This window comes from Sturnira hondurensis, unplaced genomic scaffold, assembly GCF_014824575.4.
Source record: "Sturnira hondurensis isolate 20B ecotype Veracruz unplaced genomic scaffold, ASM1482457v3 Scaffold0000780, whole genome shotgun sequence".
NCBI lineage: Eukaryota > Metazoa > Chordata > Mammalia > Chiroptera > Phyllostomidae > Sturnira > Sturnira hondurensis.
Genome location: NW_028073411.1, coordinates 20,998,674 through 21,019,707, shown reverse-complemented (window position 1 = coordinate 21,019,707; position 21,034 = coordinate 20,998,674). Strand labels below are relative to the sequence as shown.

General features: G+C 62.1%; 1 protein-coding gene across 1 annotated transcript; it reads right to left on the bottom strand.

Moving 5' to 3' along the window:
* Positions 1–1,017: 1,017 nt before the first annotated feature.
* TTLL8 (tubulin tyrosine ligase like 8) lies at positions 1,018–19,771 on the bottom strand. The gene is made up of 13 exons (XM_037049979.1): positions 19,414–19,771; positions 19,008–19,118; positions 14,778–14,866; positions 11,851–11,983; positions 11,270–11,379; positions 8,274–8,402; positions 6,803–6,917; positions 5,399–5,515; positions 4,418–4,601; positions 3,835–3,983; positions 3,305–3,548; positions 1,997–2,432; positions 1,018–1,569 (listed from the first exon to the last, which is right to left on the bottom strand). Exons 1-13 carry the CDS (start codon positions 19,769–19,771, stop codon positions 1,018–1,020), a joined length of 2,727 nt encoding a protein of 908 aa, XP_036905874.1.
* Positions 19,772–21,034: the final 1,263 nt, after the last annotated feature.

Genomic DNA, 21,034 nt, shown 5'->3' with positions numbered 1-21,034 from the left:
GAGCTCAGAGAGCAGAGCCACGCGTCCACCAGCCGAGGGACACCGGTGATCACCAGCGGCCACTGGGAGCTGGAAGGGGACAAGCAGGACTCTTTCCCACAGCGCACAGGCCGGCCTCCGGCCCCAGGAGAATCTGCCTCTGTCCTTTGAGCCTCCACGTCTGCAGTGCTCGACACGGCAGCTAAGGCGTCCAGTTATGTGGACACTGTGGGCGCCCGACCGATCGGCACTTCACTCCTAGGAAGACGTCTGCACAAAGCTGCACAGTGTATACGGAAAAGGAGGCACTTTTTCAAAACAGTGAAAGATCCAGGAACTACCCAGATTTCCAGAGGCGAGTTGATACTCGGCAGGCTGCCGGGCCTTGGCGACAGAGTGGACCAGACCGGAGCTGTCCCCAAAGGCCCTGGGGCTCAGGGGGCCGCTCTGGGTGGGGGGAGAGGCACGGCGCACACTCATTGCTGGAGCCAGCACAGCCCCAGAGGCTTGTGACCTGGGGGTGGACAGGCCACCACAGACACACAGCCAGTTGGAGAGCTGCTGGCGTCAGGGCCAGAGGGGAGAGGCTGGCCCCCCAGCAGGGGAGCTGCCATGCGTCTGGGGAGGCAGTGCCGTGGGCAGGGCGGGCAGGGCCTGGGCCTTCTGTCCTACATGCCCCCGGCCTCCACTGCGGGCCAGGCCCCGTGGGAAGCGGAAGGGCGCCGACCCAGCCGGCCACCCAGACTGCGGCGGGCTGCCCCAACAACACGCACTCGGAGCCTAGGCCCAGTGCAGGCCCCGGGCTGCATACGGTCAGCTCCCTCAGCGAACCGAACACAGGAGCCCAGAGATATTCAAATCTTGCCCTCAGTCCCCTCCATTTGCACTGCACCCCACGAGACGGAGAGACAAAGGCTGTCACCCATGGGTCCTGTGGAGGGGACCCGGGGGCTTGGCTGGCTGCTGAACCCGATGCAACAGAACTCACTCTCCCAACGAGCTGGCTGGGCCTGGGGAGCCCCAGCCCCTGCTCAGAGGTCAGGCCAGCACCCCATCAAGACTCGCCCCGGAGCCCGGGCACCCGGAGCAGGCCCCGTGGGGCAGGCGGCCCCAAGCAGGCAGGCGCTGGCACCCACGGCACCGCCGCAGAGCACCCCCGACTGTGGTTGCGCCCGGAAGCACAGCGAACAGTGGGTGCACACTCGCCACGTCTGTGCCTGAGGGTTGCATGGCTTTGGGGGCCGCGTTGTCTGGGCATTGAAGGGGCATGCGGGAGCTCTGTCCTCCCGCCAGACCAGCTGTGAGTGGGCCTACTGGCAGCTCTGGCGGCCAGAGTGGGGGCTCGGGCAGGGAGCTAGCAGGTACCTTTCTGTCTCTGAGGTTCCAGTGTTGCGGCAGGGCCACGCGCGGGGGTCCAGGTGCCCGCTCGGACATGGCCGAAGGGCACCTCACTTTCAGTGGCTGAATGTCCAGGAGTGGCAATGAAAAGTTAGGGTTGGAAACGGGCGGCATTGGCTTCTTGGCTTTCCGGACACCAACACCTTCCACGCAGAGGTCGGACCCATGGACCTGCGGCAGGTCCACCACAGGCTGCGGGGAGGGCCGGGGGGTGAGGTGAGGGGTGCTGAGCTGCCCCTCACCAGGGCTCAGGGGCCCCTTTCTGGATCTGCCGGTCGGTCAGGCACAAGGCCTCAGAGAAGCATCGGCCACACTTCCCGAGGGCTGGGCTGCCCATGGGGCCCCCCAGCAGGGTCCTACCCACAGAGCCAGAGGCCAGAGGCCAGGCCTTGCAGGGGACCTCGGAAGGAGAACGTGACTTTCCCTGAAGAGACTAAGGAGGACACGGTAGTTCCCAAAAGGCACGGCCTGGATGGACCAGAGCCCACGGCATCTCTGCAGCCCGGTGCCCCCGCCCGCCCCCACCCTGGCTGGGTCTGCGTGAGGCGGCCCTGGCCCACGGAGCACCCTCCCGAGGCAGGAGTCTCGGCTCCCCCACTGCCACCCGGGCTGGCCTCACCTGTCTCCACAGCAGCTCGAAGTTGCCGATGTCACAGTTGCGGTCGCCCTTGCGGTCCACGACCACCTTGATGGTGTCCTCCTGGACCTGCGCGCACAGCCGGGCGGTGACTGGCGTGGACGCGTGCATGGTCGGGCTGGAGTTGATCTCGATCAGCCAGGGCCGGAAGTCGCGCCCCAGGACGAAGTCGGCGCCGTAGAGCTCGAAGCTGCCCTTGCGCGGCTCCACGTGGTCCTGGGCCACCCTCATGGTGTGGGTGACGGCCCGCTTCATGGACGGGTAGATGACGCTGCCCCACACGGACCCGCGGCCCTTCCTCTGCAGGTACTCGCGGAAGGTGGTGCTGGTCCACATGTTGTGGGGCGGCAGCAGGGGGCTGCGGCCCTTGTCGTTCTGCAGGTGCCTCTGCACGGAGTTGTTGCAGAGGTGGACGGCGCTGCGGGGCGAGGCCAGGGTCAGGGCAGCCCCTGAGCGCCCTGCACGGGCTGGACCCCAAGCCCACAGCCTGGCTGCACCCCGGGGCCCAGCCCCCGGGCACCAGGCAGGAGACCTCCGTCAGCTCCCTGTCCTGCCCCAGGGGACCTGAGAGACTGCACCAGGGCCAGGTCTGAAGCCCTCCAGCACAGGGCCACCCCCTAGGGGTCCCCAGGGACAAAGTCCGTGAGCCTCAATCTTCCCTCTCTGCAGAGCAGCAGAGATGGGCCCTTGAAGAGCCCACTGAATAGAAAGAGCCACCGAGGTTCCCAGGGACCTCGTTTGCACTCAGGCCCCGTCCTAAGGGACGAGGCAGAAACACTGCGGGTGCTCTCCAGCCCGTCCCGCCCACGTGTGTCTGGGGCTTTTCCACCGGGGTCTGGGTGCCACACCACCCCCGGGGTTCCGGGTGAGTTTCACTTTCCTCGGACACAAAAGGAAAAGGAAACAGGTGACGCTGGAGACCCCTGGAACCCGAGCACATCATGCTAAGGCCATGGGTGTGCGGGGATCACGCTGCCCTGCTGGGTCCTGCCCGTCCCTGAGCCCAGGGGCTCCCTGCCAGCCTGGGTGGGGGCCGGGGTCCCAGGCGGAGTAGCAGGGCTTAGGGAGGGGTGGGAGGTGCTCCCGGAACTTTCCGAAGACACACTCTTTGTAGGAGTGCAGTGTGCGGGGTTCGAGGGGCCACAGGCCTGTGCCTGGCCCTTGGGAGGGAGGTCCCATGGGCACCCGGACCTTGGTGCCCATGCGTCCCGCAGTGGTGACAGCAGCAGACACAGCCCAGGCGCCCCGCCCACCCCCCCAACCAAGGCCCCATGCCGGTGGCCCACCGACCTGTCCAGGTTGTCCAGGGAGAAGCGCCGCGTTGAGAACCGCAGGTAGCTCTCCTTGTAGAACCAGATGGTCAGGGGGTTCCAGTCGGTGACCAGGAACCACTGTCTGATGTCGAACTTGGTGTCGTAGATGAGCAGCGGGGTCTCGATGTACTTCTGCACCACCCACCTGTTGTCCCTGGTGGACAGATGGTCTGCGGCCACCAGCTCCAGGACATCCTCCACACGGTCCATGCACACGATGTCTGCAGAAGGCAGTGCTCAGCCCCCGGCCCCCCTGGCAGGGAAGGCTGGGACCCGGGTCCAGGCAGCCGTCAGTGCAGCCCCAGGACTCTGGGAGGGTTAACCAGCAACGCTCAGAGCAACGGCCGGGAAGGTCAGTCCAGCTGAGACGTCTGTCCCCAGACCCAGGGCTGCGGGGCTGCGGGCATCCTGAGCCACTATGGACCCCGGTGTCCAGCCCCTTCCGCGCCCACAGCAGGCTGTCCCCTCAGACCCCAGCCCCGGTTTCGGTGGGCACCGGGGACTCACCTCGGCCCCGGGACTTGGCCGCGGGCTTGACGATCCAGATGTTCCGGAGCCCGTCGATCTCCGTCTGAGGGCTCACGGCCGAGATTTTGTTCAGCAGAGCCTGGCACCTCGACAGGTGGTTTCTGGAATCGGAGATGAAAGCCTCGCCACTAAAACACAAAGTGCAGGATGGGCGTGAGGGTCGAGGGTGGCTCTCGGCTCCGGGACCACAGGCCTGGCCGGCCCGTCCCCCAGAACCTCAGGTCACCAAGGGTGGTGGGAGCTTGACCTTGCAGGGCCACTCCTGGTGGGTGGTGTGGACACTGGGCCCCCACTCGTGGACCCGGGCCGCACATGCACCCCAGCAGCGCCAGGCCTAGGCCAAGGCCGCAGGGAGACAAAGGGGGGTTCCTGTGTGGGACCCCAGGCTGGCATGGCCCTCACAGGCTCGCGTGCCTGGCAGGGCTGGTACCGAGGACAGCATCTCCCCTGTGGGGCATCCTCGTGGGAAAGCTGACCTGCCCACGCTGGCTGCACCGCGTCCTGCACCCAAGGGGCGTCCTCCCCTGCACACCCCGCCAGCCCCGGCCCACCGCGCCCTCACTGGACGAGGGAGTAGTGCTGCTGGGTCAGCTCCTGCCACTCCTCCTCCGTCAGGTCCTTGGCCACTTCCTCGGAGACGTCGATGTCCTCGTGCTCCAGCTGCCCCAGGTAGGCCTGGCACGCCCGGCACGCAGCGTCCACCAGCTGCCCCGACAGGCCCGTGGGCGTCGGGTCGTCCACGGCACCTGGAACCCGAGTGCAGGCACCGGGCTGTGGCCCCACCAGCCCCCCGGCTGCCAGGCCTCTCGGGCGACCTTCTGTGGGCGGTGCCCCGGATGCCGTACCTGTCTGGGCGGGTGCCCCCTCCCGTGGGGCCCTCAGTGAGCACCCAGCCCCTGGGGGCGGAGACGCCATGGTGTGTCTCACAAATCCCCCCAGTCGAGCCCTTTTCCAAGCTCGGCCTTCGGTGGCGGCCTTGTGAGTGGGCGGTGGACAAACGGGGTCCACCGGCAGGACGCGACATCGCTCAGCGGTAGAGCCAAGTGCACAGAGCTGTGGTCGCGGGGGGCTGGGGAGGGAGAAGGACGCCTTGCAGAGCACAGGGCTTCAGGGCAGTGACACTGCTCCGTGTGACACCACAGTGAGGGACACATGGCATTTCACGTGCGTCCCACCCACAGGACGCACAGCCCCGAGGGAGCCTGACGCAAACTGTGGACTCCGGTGACGGTGACGTGCCCACGTAAGTGCACCAGTCATAACCGACGTCCCCTCTGCCAGGGACGCTGATGGAGGGGGGACCAGGCACATGAGCACGGTGTGGGGGGTGAGGCTCGGCCCCTCAGCCTGTTGCTCATTGTGTACCTAAATCTGCTTCTGTGACGGGAACAGCTGCCCCCAGAACCTTCTTTGGGTGTTTAGGTCTGAAACCACGGAGAACCAGCCCCTTCCATGGGACTTCGGGGCAGGCCAGGGGCCAGGGAACAGCCGCAGCCCCGTGGCCACTGTCCCCACAGTGTGGTCTGGCCTCGGCCACGCTCACCTTTCTGGCTGCTAGGGTCACTGCCGCCTGCTGCCGCCTCCCTCCTGCCCTGGAAGCAGTGCCGCTGGCTGACCACCCACTTGAGGATGCTGGAGGCAGCTGTGCGTCGGAAGTCATCTGAAAAGGCACCAAGGCCTCGCCCCCTCTGCCCAAGCCCGGGACCAGGGGCCTCAGCCAGCACCCGCCCTCCACAGCCCAGGTGTCCCACAGCCCACCTCCCGCTCCCATGCCTCTGTGGGGGGTGTGCAAACACACCCAGCAACGGCCCACAGGCAGAACCCACGCCCTGCCCCCACCCCCCGGGCCAGAAGGCTCCGCCTGGACCACAGCCCCACGGCCGCGCCACCAGGACCCAACCCTCCCAGACACTCCCGGTTCCTCCCCATGCCGACTGCTGGGATTCAGAGAGCCCACCCAAAACAGGAGGCAACCCTGGGGGCCGCACACCTGTGAGCATACCTGGAGCGAGCCCACCCCCAAGGCCTGTCCCCACCCCACCCACCCAGACTCTACCCTGTGCCCTCCTCAGACTCCAGCACCTGCCCCCTAACCTGCTCCTTCCTCACTGCAGCAGAGGCCGCCCTCCCCCCGCCTCCACCGCCCCTCCCCCAGCAACTGCTGTCACTCTGGAAGCATCTAGAACCTGAGCTCCCCTCGCTACCCGCCCCCCAGCCCAGCCCCAGGGCCCCTCACCCCAGCCCCCGTCCTCCTTCAGAACAAATGCCCCTGAGCTCACATAACACCCCCTGCCCCTCTGTCCCAGGACCCCAGACACACAACCCAAACCCAGCTGGCTCTTGGCCTGCTCCCCTCCTGCCCCGCCAGGCCCCTGGCCATAGGCCACCACCATACTGGTTGCCTCTGATGCCCCCCCAGCCCTGCTGGTTATTTGCTCTCTGGAACCCAGGTGGGGTGAAGGCACGGGGCCGGGGCGCCGGGCAGATGCCGCATCCCCACAGCCCCCAGGTCGGGTGCTGAGGAACACAGGCCGCCCCTCAGCAGGCCGGCCCCACCTGCCCCAACTGCCTTCTCTCTCCTGTGGCCTGCTGGTGGGCCCACCAGGAACCCCCACTCTGTCCCAGACCAGAGCTTCGGCCCCCAGCCTACCCAAGCTGCTCAGACCCAGCCCCAGCCCCCCCCGCCCCCCCAGGCTTACCAAACCGCTGCAGCCTCCCCCTTCCCTTGCCCTCGCTGCCCATGGAAGTTTCTGGACAGCCCTCACCACACACATGGAACTGAGCCCCAGGCCTTGGGATGGGCCCAGACCCTCTACCTTCCCTCCTCAACAGCCCCAGCCCCTCAGCCAAGGCCTGGCCCACCTCCCTTCCCAGGCCCATGCGGCGTGTCAGCGGGGAGGCGGCCCAGAGGCCCTGTGGGTTCCCTGAGCACAGGCCCGCTACCCACCCAGGAATTCTTGCTTTTCGCTGTCGGAGCAGAGACCGTAGCATCGCGGGAAGAAGGTTTCGGGGTTGTCCTGGACGTACCACGGCAGGCTCCTCAAGTTCAGGCACAGCCCGATCTCCAGAGAGAGTGGAGAGTCGAGTCAGGCCCGCCTGCTGCCCGGGACACTGGGCACTGGCCCCGCCTCCCCCACCAGCCCCACCCACCCGCTGGCCAGCTGCCCCCAGTGGCCCAGCAGCCTCCCCGCCCGTGCCTGGCCCGGGGGCCTTGGGCTCTTCCTCTGGTCCATGGCAGGCGTGGCGGGGGCTATGGGCTCTCCAAGGGCACCCAGGGTGGTGGGTGCTGCGCTCCCTTCCCAGGGGCCTGAACGGTGCCCCGACTCAGGCCCAGGAGGGGCTGGAAGGGCGGCCATGCAGCTGCGCGCCCACCCCTGTGGCCCTGTGGGCGTGACCTATGGTTACAGAGGCTTGGCAGGAAGCCCCATGCCCAGGGTCCAGCTCGCTGCTCCTGTTTGAGCTCACTGCTGACCCCTCCCGAGGGGTCTTTGCAGGGCGCCCGGCCCAACTGGGCATCATCCACACTACAAAGTGCGCCATGGCCCAAGGCCTTGTGAAGACCCATGGGGGGGCGAGACCCCCCAGTGGGAGCCGTGGGGACAGTTGTGGGCCTCGTCCCCAACCCCCTCCTGTGTCATCCTTGTCTGCTGAATGAGTCCCCTAGTTGCCAGGAAACCCTCTATTAAACCTCCCCAGTGGGTACATGCAGGCCCTGGGTGGGCCCTGTCCCTGAGTCTGAGTCCCCGAGGAAATGGGGGGCAGCCCCCTCCAGGAGGTGCTATGGGGCTGGGAGGGAGGGGGTGGGGAAGCCCCTGTCACTGTCTCTGTAGCTATAAGTCACCGTGGGGGCAAGTGAGGGCGGCCCACCCCTCCTCAGGACCAGAGGCCCCTGGACCGAGAGCCAGGGTCTAGCCCTGTCTTACACTTGGCCTGGACACCCAGGGGCGGGCATCAGTGTGGTCGAAGGGTCTCCCAGACACATAGCAAGGGGCATACAGGGCTCTGAGGGCCGGTGGACAGGGCAGCTGCCATCAACTCTGGGTGCCGGTCCTGGGTGTGGCCTCTGACAGGGCATCGGGAGGAGCCCCCGGGGGGGGGTGGTCTCCCTGGGGCGGGGGTCCCTGTGTGGCAGCCCCACCTTGGTGGTGAAGGACGCTGTCTTCCCGTAGTGGTTCAGCGCCTGGTCGCCGTTCAGGCTGTGGTAGTCGACGGCGTCTTTCTTGATGGTCCAGAGGAAGTAGGGGGTCTCGTGCTTCACCAACCTGGACTGGCCGGGAAACCTCATCAGGACCGGCGCTTGAGGGCCGCGTCCTTGCTCGGTGGGNGCCGGTCCTGGGTGTGGCCTCTGACAGGGCATCGGGAGGAGCCCCGGGGGGGGTGGTCTCCCTGGGGCGGGGGTCCCCGTGTGGCAGCCCCACCTTGGTGGTGAAGGACGCTGTCTTCCCGTAGTGGTTCAGCGCCTGGTCGCCGTTCAGGCTGTGGTAGTCGACGGCGTCTTTCTTGATGGTCCAGAGGAAGTAGGGGGTCTCGTGCTTCACCAACCTGGACTGGCCGGGAAACCTCATCAGGACCGGCGCTTGAGGGCCGCGTCCTTGCTCGGTGGGGACGTGACCGAGGGCAGAGGGAATCGGACCGTGAGGGACAGCTTGGGCTTCTGACTGCGTGTCTCCCGGCGATCACCCTGCTGCTCGGAGGCCGGAGGCCCCTGTGTGCGGCTGGGGGCACCAGGACCGCAGGCTCCTGCTGCTCTCAAGGAGCAAGCTCAGTGGGGGGGGGGGGGTTCAGGCACCGAGGGGCCAGGACTTAGGGTGAGGTCAGAGCAGCAGGCCTGTGGGAGCCCACATGGGCTCGGGGGAGCGTGCGCGGCATGGGGGAGCTTCCTGGCCTGCCCCCCGGACCCAGCCCCTCCTCCCTGGACCCACGAGGACGAGGGGCTACAGAAGGGCGGAGCCCTGGGTGCCCACGCTCAGACTTTACAAACAATGGCACACGTTGGGTCAGGCACTCCCACCAAATAGGCACAAGGAAACGAAAACCTTCAAAACACCACCCCCAGAGACGCCCTCCGACCTCAGTGAAGACACTGGGGGTCCTTCTCTGCAGGCCTGGAGCCCACTTTAGGGCACCGGGGGGTCAGTGCCAGTCCCAGCCTCATCCTGACCCCTTGCTGAGGGCGGGCTCAGCGCAGGCATGTGACACTTTGCTGGGGGGACTGGCAGGGCCGAGGTGCCAGGCACCAGGGTGGGAAACCGAGTCCAGGACAGAGCCACCTGGACCTGGGGTCCCCGCGCCCCAGCCAGTACTGCGTATGACGCCGCTCGGGGTCACCCAGGCTCACGTCTACAGAAAGGAATCAAACCATGTGCCCTCGGCCTGTTCCAGCCCTTGTCCATTTTCTTGCTTGTCATTTTGGGCTGATCTGTTGGGTCCTCACCCCTTCTGGGCATCACAGCTTTTGTTTATATTTATTTATTATTTACTTATTTTAATTTAAATTTATTTTATTTTCTTAAATATATTTTATTGATCATGATATAACAGTTGCCCATTCCCCCCCTTTATTCCCCTCCACCTGCACGCCCCTCTTTACTTCACTCCAGGGTTTCACACATGTAAGTTCTTTGGCTTCTCCATTTCCTATATTATTCCCCCTCCCCCTGTCTATCTTCTACCTACCATTTATGCTGCTTTTTCCCTGTACCTTCTCCCCCACACTCCCCCTCCCACTCACTCACTGATAACCCTCCGTGTGATCTCCATCTCTGTCATTCTGTTCCTGTTTCAGTTGTTTACTTAGTTTGTTTTTGTTTTTGTTTTTCTTTTAGGTTCAGTTAATAACTGTGAGTTTGCTGTCCTTTTACTATTCATATTTTTATCTTCTTTTTCTTAGGTAAGTCCCTTTAACATTTCATATAATAAAGACTAGGTGATGAGGAACTCCTTGAACTTGACCTTATCTGAGAAGCACTCTATCTGTCCTTCCATTCTAAATGAAAGCTTTGCTGGATAGAGCAATCTTGGCTGTAGGTCCTTGGATTTCATGACTTGGAATACTTCTTTCCAGCCCCTTCTTGCCTGTAAGGTCTCTTTTGAGAAGTCAGCTGACAGTCTGAAGGGAACTCCTTTGTAGGTAACTCTCTCCTTTTCTCTTGCTGCTTTTAAGATTCTCTCCTTCTCTTTAATCTTGGGTAACGTAATTATGATGTGCCTTGGTGTGTTCCTCCTTGGGTCCAGCTTCTTTGGGACTCTCTGAGCTTCCTGGATTTCCTGGAAGTCTATTTCCTTTGCCAGACTGGGGAAGTTCTCCTTTATTATTTGTTCAAATAACTTTTCCACATGTTGCTCTTCCTCTTCCCCTTCTGATACCCCTATAATTTGGATGTTGGAACATTTTAATGATGTCCTGGAGGTTTCTAAGCCTCTCCTCAATTTTTTGAATTCTTATTTCTTCATTCTTTTTTGGTTGGATATTTCTTTAATTCCTTCTGGTCCACATCAGTGATTTGAGTCCCAGTTTCCTTTCCATCGCTATTGGTTCCCTGTACATTTTCCTTTATTTCACTTAGCCGTAGCCTTCATTTTTTCATCTAATTTGTGACCAAATTCAACCAATCCTGTGAGCATCCTGATGACCAGTGTTTTGAACTGTGCATCTGATAGGTTGGCTATCTCTTTGTCGCTTAGCTGTATTTTTTCTGGACCTTTGATCTGTTCTTTCATTTGGGCCATTTTTTTTGTCTCAGTGCACCTGTTACGCGGTAAGGGGCGGAGCCTTAGGTGTTCACCGGGGCGGGGCCACCCACATCGCTGCGTTGGGACGCCTGCCACAGCTTTCACACCACATGCACTGGGAATCGTGCCAGCCCCCGGCTCATCGTTCTGTCCCTTTCACGTCATCTTTGAGGAACAGAACGTCTTCGAGATAACGGAGCCGAGTGTGTTTCATCTTCTCCCCGGGGACTGTGTCCCCTGAAGTCACAGAGTGACGCTGCGTCATTCGAGGTGGTCTGCCTGAGTCCCGCGTGAGGACCACTTCCGTCTCCACACCGGCCCTCGGGTCATCACTGCAAGCTGAGCTGCCACCCTGGTTCTGAGGCTGGGCCGCTCTGGGCTCAGCTCTGCTCGGGGGTCAGCGTGCGGCCAGCAGCACAGCCGCCCCAGCCCCATGAGGGAGAGGCACTCTCTCCTGCCTGCTCCCACGGGGGCGCACAGGACGTGTACACGCATGCACACGTACTCACACACCCATGTGTGTCCTGCAGCTTGCTGCCCAGGCTGTCTGATCCCCAGCCCTGTTCTGCGGTGGCCACTCAAGAGGCCTGGCATGACCCTGGCCCTGTCCCCCCCACCCCGGCACAGTGGGCAGCACGAGGTTGTGGCTCAGCCTCGGTCCCTGAGACATGCAGGAACCTACCATCATGTCGTGGATGTCGTCCGTTTCCTCCACGGCCACGTCCTGGTTCTCTTTGCCTTCAGCACGTTTACTTTCTGCAAACACACGTGGGAGACATCCCACGTCACGACCTGGACGTCTGACCACAAGCGCCCACTCCTGCACGGCCGCCACTGCGGCCACACAGTGCCCGATTTCCCAGCAACCTCGTCTGCAGGAGCCCTGGTGGGTCCTGAGATGGAGCAGGGTCAGTCGGGCTCCGGCCCGCGGGGCCCAGTGCTGGGGTCATGGCCGGGGGTGGAGGACGGCAGGGGGTTGGTGCTGGCCCTGAGGACCAAGAGGGAGCGGAGGCCGGAAGAGAGGTGGTTGGGCAGGCTCAGTGGGGACACTGGGCAGTGGCCAGTGCCAGGGCTGGAAGGCACTCGCCCAGCACCCAGGTGCCTGGAGGGGAGTGTTGGGGGTGAGCTCAGGTGTTAGCAGCGGGGTCCTCGGCCCCCCAAGGGGGGCCCGAGTCACAGGGCCTGTGGGGTCGGCACAGGGCCGGGCCCTCGAAACAGACACACAGACATCGGACACGGAGGGACAGAGGCTTCAGTATCTACCAGCGGCCCCTTCAGCTTCGCCGTTGGCAGTGACCCTGGGCAGCAAGTGGGGCCTCTTCTCCACCCAGCCCTTCCTGCGCAGGGCGGCGCGGATCACGGGGTAGTGTCCGTAGATGCAGAAGATCTTCTTCTCCTCGAGTGAGAGAGCACATTTGTGGTGAGAGGACGCCCGGAGAGCAAGTGAGCTCTTCCTGTAAGGGCGGTTCTCAGAGCGCCACCAGGGGGCGCACCGCAGGGGACGCACCCAGGGACCTCCGAGGACGCAGGGACCCAGGTGTGGGAGCGGGCCCACCGCCGGCGGGCACATCTGCATCCTCAGGGGGCCCTCGCCCCCCTTCCACACACATGGGGGGCACCGACACCCAGAACCACGGTGCTCCTGAGACCCAGGCCGGACTGGATCTGGTCATGGGGCCTGAGGACAGGAGAGTGACGATCGTGTGCAGCCCCTGGGGCCCATGTGGCTGAGGACACAGGCTAGACACACCTGGGCCGGGTCCCCAGGGGTGGCAGCTGTGGGGCACAGTCAGGAACCACTGCGAGCTCAGCAGTGAGCTTGGGACCTCACAGATTTGTGGGAGCAGGCAAGGGGGTTAGGAAAGGAGGGGGAGGTGGCTCAAACTCACAGGGGTCCCTAATTAGTTGACCTTGAATTAATCCAAAAGACAGACCATCCTGGGGGCGCTGCACCTAGTCAGGCGAACCCCTTAAAAGAGGACTGAAGCTTCCTGAAGTTCACTCACAGCAGTGGGGCCTCTCTCCCTGTGGCTTCGAAGAAGGTGCCCCAAATTCCAAAGCCACGAGGAATGAGTTCTGCCAACTAGTGAGGGACTGAGCTCGGCGTGGTCCTTCCCCAGTCAAGCCTTCAGAGGAGCTCCCTGCCCGGCTGATGCTCCACTTCAGCCCTGAGAGCCCCTGAGCCGGGGGCCCGGCCCGCACAACTGACCACAGAGACCCCCCAGGAATGAATGGGGTTGAAGCAGCAAAGCTCATGGGGGGCTCCTGACTCAGCACAGCCACACGCCTGCCCCCTCAGACTCGGGCCCGGGGCCGGAAGCTGTGAGTTCACGTTCCCCCATCAGCGGAAGCCCCCTTCTGCTTTGAAAATCCCTCCGGAGCCCGTCCCAGCTGACTCACAGCAGGGCTGCCACCTGAGGCCAGGGCCCAGCACTCCAGCCCCAGCCCTGCCCTGATTGGCTGATTTTACCAAGTCCGCTGCACACCACACCTAGGGAGCCACAGAAGAAGGACAGCAGGGGACGCGGCTCTCCCGGGGACGGAAGGAAGTGAAATTGTTGAAAGCGGTCAGTTGGGAGGGAAATGAGGCAGACAGACAGACAGACCCAGTGAGTGAAGGCAGACCCCCTGGCAGTTTAGGTAGATGACCACACTTCGTGTTGCAGCTACAAAGCAAAGGGAGCCAGACTGGATTTTATAAAAGCCAGCTCCTTGTTGTTACAAGGAGAAACAAGAAACACAGGCCTACGGACAGGTAGAAAAGGGAAGAGGCTAAATCTGAGACAACACAGACTTGGGGACAACTTAACACCCCTAAAGACAATTATTTCATAGTTTAGAGAGTCAATTCAGCAGAAAGATACATGTGTATGCACCCATTACTAATAAGGCAGTAAGTCATCCACAGTGAAAATGAACAGAACTAAAGAACATACACATCTGCCCCGGCTGGTGTGGCTCAGTGGATTGAGCGCAGGCCTGTGAACCAAAGGGCCGTGGGTTCAATTCCCAGTCGGGGCACACGCCCGGGGGACCGGGTCCCCAGTAGGGGCGCATGAGAGCGAACCACACATCGATGTTTGTCTTCCTCTCTTCCCCGCCCCTCTAAATAAAATCCTTACAAATGAAGGAAAAGATAAATCCACATTAAAACAGGGTATTTAACATGTCTCTCTGAATGCAGATAGTGGGCACAGATAGTGGGCACAGACTGGAACAACGCAACCAGAGGACTCGGCCTGGCGGCTGAGAAGACGGCGGTCTGAACCGCCTCTTGCGAGAACTGGTCCAAACACAGCTCAGCGGGAGAATGTGGGCCGGACCCCGCCCTCGGCCGCAGGCAACCAGTCCAGAGGTAGGTAACGAATAACCAGAAAACACATGGACGTTCCCAGCTGTACCTGGAAGCAGCCCACGACCCATCAGCAGCCACACGGATATAAAACACGGTCAGCTGACGCTCAGCAGAGACCCCGCCCACACAGGCGCGTGCGTCTGCTGACAGTTCCCCCCTCCCCCCACAGAGGACACCTGCATCGGAAACTTTGTGCACTCAGGTTTGTCATTGAGCTGCTGGGGGCAGGGGGCGGGGGTGGGGGGGCACAGCTGGCACCAGGATTGGGGGGCCGCCTAGGGGCAGCTCCCCAGCGTGACGGACGCTCCTCCACCAGGACTGCGGTGGCCGGGGCCTGATGTCAGTGCCACCTGATGACAAGTGCACAGCAAGCTGTGTGGCTGGGTGGGGGTGGGGGAGGGGGCGCTGGTGGGCTGTATTTGAAGGGAAAGGACGGAGCAGGGGTCTGCGCCCTAGTGCGCTTGGCACTGGGCGGGCTCCTGTGGCCCGGCCTCCTGAGCAAGGCCATGGACGCTCGGCCTGGGGTGTGGGGGCCACGCAGTCACCATGACTCGGGGGTCCCGAGTCACCATGCCTGAGACACAGAGCCCGCGACTGGAAGTGCGCCCACGGTGAGACATGGACAGACTTCCAAGGCTTACGGGCTGACACATTCCCAACCTTGAGCGTGCCCCATTTCCAACATCCAGCTGAAATGAAAAGTAACTCTGGGGCCAGCCTCCATGTGGGGGGCCGCGGGGTGGGGGCATCAGAGCCCGGGACTCACTCTCCAAATTCCAGTCAATTTCCATTTGTGAAAACCGCTCCTCCCCACCAAGCCCCAAAGAATATTTACCTTGATTGCCTTTTCCGTGAGTTGTTTTGCTATTTTGTATTTGTCTAATTTGAGGGAAGACCAGTCTTGTAAAATTCCTCGTTTTAATTCTGCTAAAGAGAAAACACATCAGAGAACAGACATGGAGTGTCTCGGGGAGCCGAGGACCCCACTGCCCACACCTGAGCTCACCCCAAACAGGCCATCCGGACACCACCTCCTGTGCCCAGCTCACCCACACACGTCACCTGGCTGTCCTCGATTCAGGGGCTGGTCCAGGGAACCCAGCCCAGAGCAGCAAGCGCAGCCCCACCTCTGCCCCTACTCCCCCACACCACCTCCCCGCCCCTCCAGCCTCCAGCTCTCACCCCTGCCATCCTTTCCCCACGCTCCCCCACAGCCCAGCCTTGGGGCGTGCTCTCTCCTCACAGGGGCCCCCACTGCTGTGCAGCCTTACCATGGACTCCCCTCCACCCCAGCCGGGGCCAGCCCTCAAGGCCAGCCCCCCTCAATTCCTTCCGGGGACCCCAGCCAGAGGGCTCCCATCAACCCACACCGAGTTTCACAGTGACCAGCTTGAAAATTAAGATGGAGACCCTCCTCCCCGCACCCTGTACACTCCTGCCACCAACCTCTCCACACCGACTGTAGGGCCCTGCCAGACACGCTCATGCAAAGGTCACGCATGCACAGGCTGGTCCCACGCCACTCCCAGAGGCCTGGCCTCTGGTGGCACTGGACACGCATGGTCAGCCCCTCCTCACTGCAGCCCCTCTTCCCCTCCCTCCCCACCCTAACCACTGGGGGGCCCAGGCCCGGACCCCAGGTGTCTTGCTTGGTCTGACGGCCTGGAGCATCTCTTCCCACGTGGCGGCTGTAAATCCGCCCCCAGACCCCCAACCTCCCGCTGCCTCCTGGACCCCAGTCCCTGGCTGTCCAAGGTCAATCTCAGGTGGGACAGGCCAGCAGACAGGCCACCTATCTGCTCCTCCTGGGGTCCCCTCCACCCCTGGGGCCCCGAGCCCCACGGCCACCTGGCCAACAGGCTCAGGGTCAACCCCCGAAGCACGTCCCCGTGAGGCAGTCGACACACGACCCCACGTGGCAGCACGCACGGCCGTGAACCTGCAGTGTTGCTCGGGCCTGCCTGGGAGAGCCGGGCACACGGCTGGGGAAGCGCAGAGCGTGCTGTCCCCAGCTGGGGCCGGGCGCCACACCGGGCTTGGCCAGAGGGGAAACGTTCTGCTCTGTGAGGGAAGCAAAAAGGTCACAGCCTGGGAAAAATACTGACCACCCCACATCCGGCAGCCCAACCCAGAGGGGCTTCCGCTAGCATGACATCTGAGCTGGGAACACTGACCTATGCTCACAGACCGCGGGGGGGGGGAGGGCGCGGGGGGGGGCGGGAGAAAACCGGGGAGCACACGTCCAGCAGCACTGCCCTGAGCCGGTCAAAGCCAGGCTGGCGGGGCCACAGGGCAGGCAGTGCGGGCTGTGTATCCAGTAGAAAGAGAAGAGCCCACAAAGTCGGGGCGGGTGGGGACTGAGATATGAACGCGATGGATGACCCAACGTCGCCAGCTCCAAGGCCCCACGCGCCTTGACTCCAGGACATGGGGAACACTCACCAAAACTGGGCCCAGAGAAGATTCTGCTCCCGACCACATGCCATTAGGTTAGTGGTCAATACCAGGACCAAGGACCAAACAGAAAACCACCCCTCACTACCCATGGCCAAGGACGTGGCGCAGACGCAGAGCCTCCACTGGGCGGCGACTGCCGTGCCAACCGCCGGCCCCTGCGGGCCGCGAAGCTGCGGTTCCAGAGCGGTGTGAGCCGAGTGTGCGCGCTTATTACAGGACCCTAAAGGCTAAAACCGTGGCAGGAAGCAGCCACCTCAAGACCTGAGGAAGGACACAGGAAGTTCGAACCTCCAAATTACACGAAAATTAATAAAAAGGAGACATTAATGAAATATTTTCTAAAATTTAAATAAAGAGAATCAACCAAGCCAAGCACTTAAGGCTCAGGAATTCGATGGGCAGTTGGCGAAGCAACGAATGGAAAAGAAAAACCATGAGAAAGGAATAATTGGGCAGGAAACCCTTACCTGGATGTCTACAAACTAGAAGGATATTATGGGATTTATGGCAATAAACTAGAAATTTAGAAAAAAGCGATGGTTGCCGAGAATCAAGGACGACCAGAGACCAGCCCTGAGCGGACAAAACCGGTTCAGCCACTCCAACGAAACTCCACTCGGCTTCTTTTCTAAAACCAACAATGGGGTTCAGGGCAGGCCGCCCACAATGTGCTCCTTTGACATGTTGATTATTTATGAATTAAAGTTACTTAAGAAAAAGCCGGTGCCAGAAGGATGGACACTCGGACCCCCCCCCCCCCCCCGGCCCCTNCGCCCCCCCCCCCCCGACCGGCCCCTGCCCCAAGAGGAGGAGAAGGGGATTCAGGGCTGAGAACCAAACTAAATAACAAAAAGGTAAACAGAAATTCCCCTGAATGTCCAAACATTAAGCAGCGTGCTTTAAAAATAAAAAGTGGCCCTGGCTGGTGTAGCTCAGTGGAGTGAGCGCGGGCCTGCGAACCACACGATCGCGGTTCGATTCCCAGTCAGGGCACATGCCTGGGTTGCAGGCCAGTTCCCAGCAGGGGACTCACGAGAGGCAACCATACGTTGATATTTCTCTCCTCTCCTTCCCTTCCCCTCTAAAGATAAATAAATAAAAAATCACCCCCCCCCGAAGGTTGGATCTCCAAAACCCTGTTGAGTTGGTAAACCTCTGAGCAGGCTGGTCAGGAGGAAGGAGGACGCAGGGCCCGCCGACATGGGGAAGGAATGAGAGTGAGGAAGCCACGACCCACGGCACACACGGAATGATGACAGGAACATCCAGGCGCCGGGGAACCCACAGGACACGGGAGACGGCGTTTTCCTGGAAAGACAGGGCTGGTAAAGTGACGGGCGTTGGGAAACAGGAAACCTGGACCTGTTTGGGTTAAAGAAATCCACAATTTGAACGTCTCCCACAATGAGAGCTCCAGGCCTAGATGGCATCGCAGGTCAATCCGTCTTTTCAAATCTTTTCATGAAGCCGTGAATTTACAGCTTACCCAACCTGACAAGGACATCACAAGAAAGGAATAGTACAGGCCAATGCTGTTCATAAAAATGGACACAAAAATCCCAAACAGAGAAATTGTCAATCAAATCCAGTGACCTATGAAACAACACGGCATGACCCTGTGGGGTTTGGCCCGTGGCTACAAAGTTGGTTTAATATTTGACAATCCATCAACATAATCCACCACTAAAGGGAGGAATGTATTATCACCATCTCAACCGATGGAGAAGAAAGTGTGTGATAAAATGTAATAGCTATTCCTTAAAAGCTGTCAGAAATCCAGGAATAAAAGGGAATCTCCTTTAAAGCTCCCAGCAACATCATACTTCACACCGAAATGCCGGGCCCTTAGCCCCACAGTGTGGGGACCACAGCAAGAGGTGTCCGCTGTCCCACCTGCATTCAGCACCACACCGAAAGAGCCAGCCAATGACACCATGCGGAGGAAAAAGAAATGTAGTGGGTACAGATGGGAAAGATTCGCGGGTGACTGAGCAAGTAACAAATCTAAATTAATCTACACCCTATTGTAATTAGTGAGTTTATGGAAGTCACCAAATACCAAGTCAGAAAACAGAAACCAGTTGGATTTCCATTCACTGGAAACAACCAGACAATGAAACCCTAGAATGCCGCCTAGGGCAGCATCGAACACGTGAGATACCTGGCGGAGAGTCGGACGAAAGGCGCGTCACTACCGCGCACGGAGGCGCACACCGCTGCGGATGAGAACGCGCTGACCGCCCGCGGGCTGGAAGCCTGCGCACTGCCACGATGCTATTTCTTGCCCGGACTGAACTCTGTAGGGTCAGCCCGGCAGGGTTAGTGTCTGTGCGTGTGTGTAAATTCACAGCGTGACACTAACATCTACAAGTCCGAGAAGACCGAGACAGATCTTGAAGAACAGAGTCAGAAGACGCACGGGAGACGGTAAGACGCGTCGCCAGGCCCGGGCGTTGCAACAGGCCCGCAGGTCGACGAGCGCACCGGAGCCTAAACGCCCCCGCGCCGGATTTGCGCAAAAACCAGCCCGGCGGGTACGGGGCGTCCCGGGGCTCGCTCTACGGACCGCGGCCCCGGGCAGCCGGGGGCGGGCGCGTGCGGTACTGACTGTTGTCCTCTCTCCAGTCTCCCTCCGAGGAGGCGGACAGCAGCCTCTTCCTTTCCCCCGGCTCCGTTCCGGCCTCTGGCAGTTCGCCCTTCTTCCCTCGGGCTCCGGGCCCTGCACGGAGAGCGTACCGGCGGTGGATCCAAGCCTGGGGCAGGGGCCCGCGCGGGGTTGGGGGGCTGGCGTGGGCCCGGGAGGCAGGCGCGGGATTGGGGGGCAGGCGCGGGGCCGGGGCAGCTCTAGGTGGGTCCGCAGGTGCCAGGTGGGTATCTAGAATCCCTGGGGCGGAGGGGGGCTGGAACTCTCCGGGAACGGCGGGCCAGAGGTCCCGAAGGCGGTGGGACTGGGCGTGAAGTCCCGTCCGGGTTCCGCGGGCACCCGCCGTGTGGGGAAGGGGAGCCGCGCTCACCCAGGAGTGGCCCCAAGGATCGAACTGGGCTCCCGCCCCCAGCCGCGCCGCCGGGCGTCCCGAGGTTGCCCCGGGAGATAGGCAACCGCTGCTCCGGGCTTTGTACCGGCGGGGGTCGCCGGCGGTGGAGCCGGGAGCGCGTGGAGCGGCGGCCGGCGCGGGGTGTGGGGCTGCGCGGGCGCGCGGGGGGTGCCGGACGCGGGGCGCGGCTCTGGCTGCGGCGGGGGCGTTGAGCGCGCGCGGGGCCGAAGGACGTGGAGCCCCGGCGGGGCGCGAGGCTGAGGTCGGGACTTCGGGCCGCAGGGCGGCGGGGGCTGGCGTGGGGGCGGGGGCTAGGGCGCCGGGACGCGCGCGCCATGGTGTCCTCCGGGAGGAGGGTCCGAGAGTGGCTGCGCCGCCCCCGCCCCGGGTCACTTGGTCCCGCCCTTGTCCGCTGTTGGGGTCACACAGGCCGGCCCGGGCAGTCAGAGCTGCACCAAGTCATAAAGCCCAGAGGGTCACAACGGGCCCCCGCCCCCGAGGGGCCAGTCCCGGTTGCCTGGACGGGCCCCGCCCCGCGACCCTCACTCCTGGCGTCCCCCAGCTGGAGGTCCCTGGGCCCCGGGTTTGGGGGTTGCACAGCTCCACCCTCGCCGTGGCCCTGAGGGCCAGGGACAGCGCACTGCTGTCACCTGGCTGGCTGGGGGCATGGGGTGGTCAGGGCAGTCCCCTAGTCCCTCAGTAGAGCCCGGAGCAGCCTCAGCGTCCCGAGGTCACCAGAGGGCCCGCGCTGCCCACTGGATTCTGTGTCACCAGGGTCCCTGCCACCAAGGTGTCCTACAGTCCTCCCTGCAGTTTGCATCCTTCTTGGTCCTCATCTCTCCTCTGCTGCATCTTTGTAGGAGGGGCCAGTCGGAAAGACAACGCCCACCCCCTGGGGTGGTGCTCAGGTCCATTTCCAAAACCTAGATGTCATCTTTGTTCGGTTTTAGGTCATCTTTATTCTTTACCTAACTTCCCGAGATAACCCCAAAGTGAGGTTCTTCTCACACTTTGAAGAGATTGTGGAGGACTCAGGGTGGGGTGAGCGATTCCCGGGGTGGGGGTCCCCCTTCCCCCGCCTAGGGCTCTCCCCAGGCTCCCCCACCGGCCCAAACTGGCCTCAGGGGTGGTAGTACAAATGGTGAATAGAGCCAAGGCGGCTCACCTCCACCCACCTTCCTAGGCTTCATCTCTCAACTTTTTCGGAACCTGAGCGAGGAGACACCTGAGCCACATTTACCTGCTAACTTCTTGCTCAGGCAGTATTAACTGTATCGAAGACACTGTGAATGGACGAAGAATGATAAATCTTTAAACCCCCGTGTGTCTGGGTTTTTCACGATCTCTCTGAAATAAAGCACAAGCCTGTATTAAGCCCACAGGCACCCAGTCAGGGCTCCAAGACTTTCCGGAACCCCAGACAGACACCCGCATTGCCTGGGCTGCCCGGGTGGCTTCCGTCCCTGCTCAGGAGCACCCCCACCTGGCCTCCTCCCTGGGAGCCACGGCTGGGTGGGGCCTACATGTCCGCAGGTGACAGCCACCGGCTGTGGCATTTGTCCCCCCGGGCCCCTGCCTGCTCTTGCCTTGGGGGGCCAGG